At 48.7% G+C, this 3,984-nt stretch overlaps 2 protein-coding genes across 2 annotated transcripts; both read left to right on the plus strand.

Annotated features, from left to right (window-relative positions):
• The first annotated feature begins 1,251 nt into the window (after window positions 1-1,251).
• On the plus strand, window positions 1,252-1,950 carry LOC141691781 (uncharacterized). The gene has a single exon (XM_074496537.1). The coding sequence runs from the start codon at window positions 1,252-1,254 to the stop codon at window positions 1,948-1,950; it is 699 nt and encodes a 232-aa protein (XP_074352638.1).
• Window positions 1,951-3,150, plus strand: LOC141691782 (uncharacterized). Its single transcript, XM_074496538.1, has 2 exons — window positions 1,951-2,133; window positions 2,677-3,150. The coding sequence occupies exons 1-2, from the start codon at window positions 1,951-1,953 to the stop codon at window positions 3,148-3,150; spliced, it is 657 nt and encodes a 218-aa protein (XP_074352639.1).
• The last annotated feature ends 834 nt before the right edge of the window (window positions 3,151-3,984 follow it).

Here is a 3,984-nt window from a genome sequence, read left to right on the forward strand (position 1 = left end):
AGAGAGGATCTAGCCCGCTTCCTAAGGGAGAATTTGGATGTCTTTGCATGGTCACACTCCGATATGATAGGGATTGACCCAAATGTCATGTGCCACCGGCTCAACTTGGACCCGAAAAAGAAGGGGGTTAGGCAAAAGAGACGGCCGATTAGTGGAGAGAGGGCAGAGGCCCTCAGAGAAGAAGTGGATAGATTAATGGAGGCAGGACTTGTGAGAGAAGCCTTCTACCCCGTGTGGCTGGCCAACCCCGTGCTTGTCAAGAAGCCCAATGGCAAGTGGAGGACATGTGTAGACTTCACCGACCTGAACAAAGCTTGCCCGAAGGACAACTTTCCTCTACCCCGAATCGACCAGCTGGTTGATTCCACGGCTGGGCACGCATTGCTTAGTTTTATGGATGCTTATTCGGGATATAACCAAATCCCCATGTATGGGCCAGATCAGGAGCACACCTCCTTTATTACTGATTGGGGCCTTTACTGTTACATCGGGATACCCTTCGGGCTCCTTAATGCGGGGGCAACCTATCAGAGGCTGGTGAATAAGATGTTCAAACATCAATTGGGGAAGACTATGGAGGCCTATGTAGACGACATGCTGGTGAAATCGAAAGAAGCGAGGGATCATGTCCGCCACCTGGCAGAAATGTTCCAGATCCAAAGGGAGTACAGAATGAAGCTCAACCCCCAGAAATGTGTGTTTGGGATTGAATCAGGGAAGTTTTTGGGATTTATTGTCAACCATAGAGGCATTGAGGCCAACCCAACCAAGATACAAGCCCTACTCGAGATGAGATCCCCTCGACGGGTGAAGGATGTTCAAAGCTTAACGGGACGAGTGGCTGCCTTGAACCGCTTCGTCTCAAAATCCTCCGATAAATGCCAAGAGTTCTTCAAAGCAATCAAAGGAGTGGGGAGGAACTTTAAGTGGACCGAAGAATGTGAGGAAGCCTTTCAGAACATAAAGAAGCATCTTAGTAGCCCTCCAATATTGTCCAACCCAAAGGCAGGAGAAACTTTGATCCTATACTTGGCCGTCTCCGACTTTGCAATAAGTGCAGTATTAGTCCGAGAGGAGGATGGTGTCCAGCTCCCGGTATATTATGTGAGTAAAAGGCTAGCCGATGCCGAGACTCGATACACAAGCCTTGAAAAGCTAGCGTATGCTCTGATTCTGGCCTCCCGAAAACTCAGGCCCTATTTTCAGGCACATAAGATAGAAGTGCGAACCTCCTACCCCCTCAGATAAGTGATGCATAGACCAGAGTCTTCTGGTCGAATGTTGAAGTGGACGGTTGAGCTCGGCCAATTCGAGGTGGATTATAAGCCAAGGACTGCGATCAAAGGTCAAGCCTTGGCCGATTTTGTGCTAGAATTTCCCCCACATCAAGAAGTGGAGCCGGGAGCCCTTGTTGTTATACCCAGCACAGAAGAAGTTGGACTGGAGAGACAAAATAGTGCCCCATGGTGGAGCCTATTTGTGGATGGTGCCTCTAACGGTGATGGAGCAGGAGCTGGAATCGAGCTAATCAGCCCAGAGGCGCACAAGATCAGACGTGCGACCCATCTGGCCTTTCATGCAACCAACAATGATGCTGAGTATGAGGCCCTGATCAACGGTCTCAAGCTAGCTCTGGAAATGAAGGTCAAGAATTTGAGTGTGTTTAGTGACTCCATGATTGTGGTCTATCAGATAAACGGGGGGTATCAAGCTAAGGGGCCGAGAACAGAGCTGTACCTGAAGTGCGCACAGAGGATAATCGCAAGATTCAACGAGGTGAGGCTGGAACTAATCCCGCATGGGCAGAATGAAGGCGCGGACGAGCTAGCTAAGCTCGGCTCACGCCGTGAGAGCACTTTGCTAGGGACCATGCCCCTTGATATACAGACGCAACCTAGTGTGCCCGAGCACGAGGTGGGCAGCCTCAGTAATGAGCTCGGCCCCACGTAGATGACATCTATTATAGCATACATAAGAGAAGGTTCACTTCCGGACGAAAAGAACGAGGCAAGGAGGATAAAATACAAAGCAGCCCGCTATGTGATATACGACGGGATTCTATACAGAAGAGGGTTCAGTGTTCCTCTCCTCAAATACATAGATGGGGATGAATGCAACTACATCCTAAGGGAAGTACACGAGAGCATTTGTGGCAATCACTCGGGGGGTAGCTCTCTAGCTCAGAAAATCCTCCGTCAAGGCTACTACTGGCCAACGCTGAAAAAAGACGCCTCTGAATTCTCCCGAGCTTGTGATAAGTGTCAGCGATATGCCAATTATTACAACCACCCCGTGACCTCTCTCACATCCCTCATGAGCCCCTGGCCCTTTTCCATGTGGGGAATTGATCTGATTGGGGAACTCCCGAAGGCCAGGGGAGGCGTCAAGTATGCGGTGGTTGCGGTAGACTATTTCACTAAGTGGGCAGAGGCCGAGCCCCTAGCCATTATCACAGCGAAAAAGCTCAGGGAGTTTGTATACAGGGCTATTGTATGTCACTATGGAATCCCTTACAAGCTGATATCTAACAATGGGAAACAATTTGATAGCAAGGAGATGCGAGAGTTTTGTGAGCAGCTGGGGATTCAGAAGAGCTTTAGCGCAGTCTGCCACCCCCAGAGTAACGGGCAGACAGAGGCTGTTAATAAAATCATTAAGCATACCTTAAAGGCAAAGCTTGAAGAGAAGAAAGGAGCATGGCCAGAAGAGCTCGCCCAGGTCCTATGGTCTTACAACACTACACCCCGAACCACAACTGGAGAGACCCCTTTTTCTCTGGTGTATGGATGTGAAGCTATGGTGCCCGTTGAAGTGGGAGCAGGATCTTTTCGAAGGGACAACTATGACTCAGAGGCAAACGAGGTCAATCATCGGCTCTATTTGGATATGATCGAAGAAACTCGAGAAGAGGCTCAGATCAGGATAGCGACATATCAGCAGAGGACAACTAGGCATTACAACAGTAAGGTTCGAGCCCGAACTTTCAAGGTGGGAGATTTGGTTCTGCGCCGGGTCATGCCAAATACCAAGGTGGTGAGTCACGGAGTCTTTGGAGCGAGTTGGGAAGGCCCCTACAAGATAAAGTCAGTGCTCTGGGAGGGAACCTACCACCTCAATGATATGCAAGGCAAGTTGATCCCAAGAGCCTAGAACGCGGAACACCTTCGCAAGTATTATCAGTAATATTATTCTTTCCAGACTTAGTATTATCTTAAAATATTCCTAAGTCTCGGGGGGTAGTGCCATATAGGTGCCTCCCTGAGACCACAAGCATGTACTCTTTTCACTTCCCATTATCTATGAATAAACGATTGATCTCTATTTACGCACTTGATATTTTAACTTCTGTTAATAGATTAAATACCCAGCAGGGGACCCCATCCTTGACCTATGCGAGGACAGAATAGTTGTTTTATTAACATGTTAAAACAAGCCGGGCCTCGGCCCGCTTGACGCCAAGAACATGAAACGAGCCGGGTCACGGCCCGTTTAGATAAATATGAACACATAGTACATAAAAGATGAGGATAAAGAGGTATAGGCCCGCGATGCGAGCTCATACCCTGACCCTCAAGACCACAAATGCGACCCAGGGGGCCCAGCCCTCCATCAAACATACTCAAAGTCGCATGATGCGAGGAGAAGACACATGCGAGCTCCTAGGCCGGCTCGCTAGTGCGAGCACACCTACAACACCTGCGAGTTGATGCGAGCTTGTTCCACTTGGCATTCTCTCTCAATGGTTGTTTGATTGAACAAATGACACGAGCTGGTTATTTGGGCTCGCAGTGAAGGGGTAACGCTCGCCATAAGCGGCCAGAGTTATGATTACTTTTGGTCAGTAGAGGCATGGTAAGAAAACACAAAAAATAAAGAAAGCCAGCTGGCACCGTAAAGACATACGCGGGCACAGAAGACTTGATATTTTATACAAACAAAAGTTAAATAAGTTATGCCCCGAGGCAGAATATTTCAAATACAAGC

The sequence above is a fragment of the Apium graveolens genome, chromosome 10 (genome assembly GCF_009905375.1).
Source record: "Apium graveolens cultivar Ventura chromosome 10, ASM990537v1, whole genome shotgun sequence".
In the NCBI taxonomy this organism is placed as follows: domain Eukaryota; kingdom Viridiplantae; phylum Streptophyta; class Magnoliopsida; order Apiales; family Apiaceae; genus Apium; species Apium graveolens.

Excerpts from the sequence above, each read along its gene's own strand:
- LOC141691782 (XM_074496538.1), top strand. The coding sequence starts at position 1,951 with ATGACATCTATTATAGCATACATAAGAGAAGGTTCACTTCCGGACGAA. Across the intron at positions 2,134-2,676 it reads GCAACTACATCCTAAGGGAA|CTTGAAGAGAAGAAAGGAGC; the intron begins GTACACGAGAGC and ends TTAAAGGCAAAG.
- LOC141691781 (XM_074496537.1), top strand. The coding sequence starts at position 1,252 with ATGCATAGACCAGAGTCTTCTGGTCGAATGTTGAAGTGGACGGTTGAG.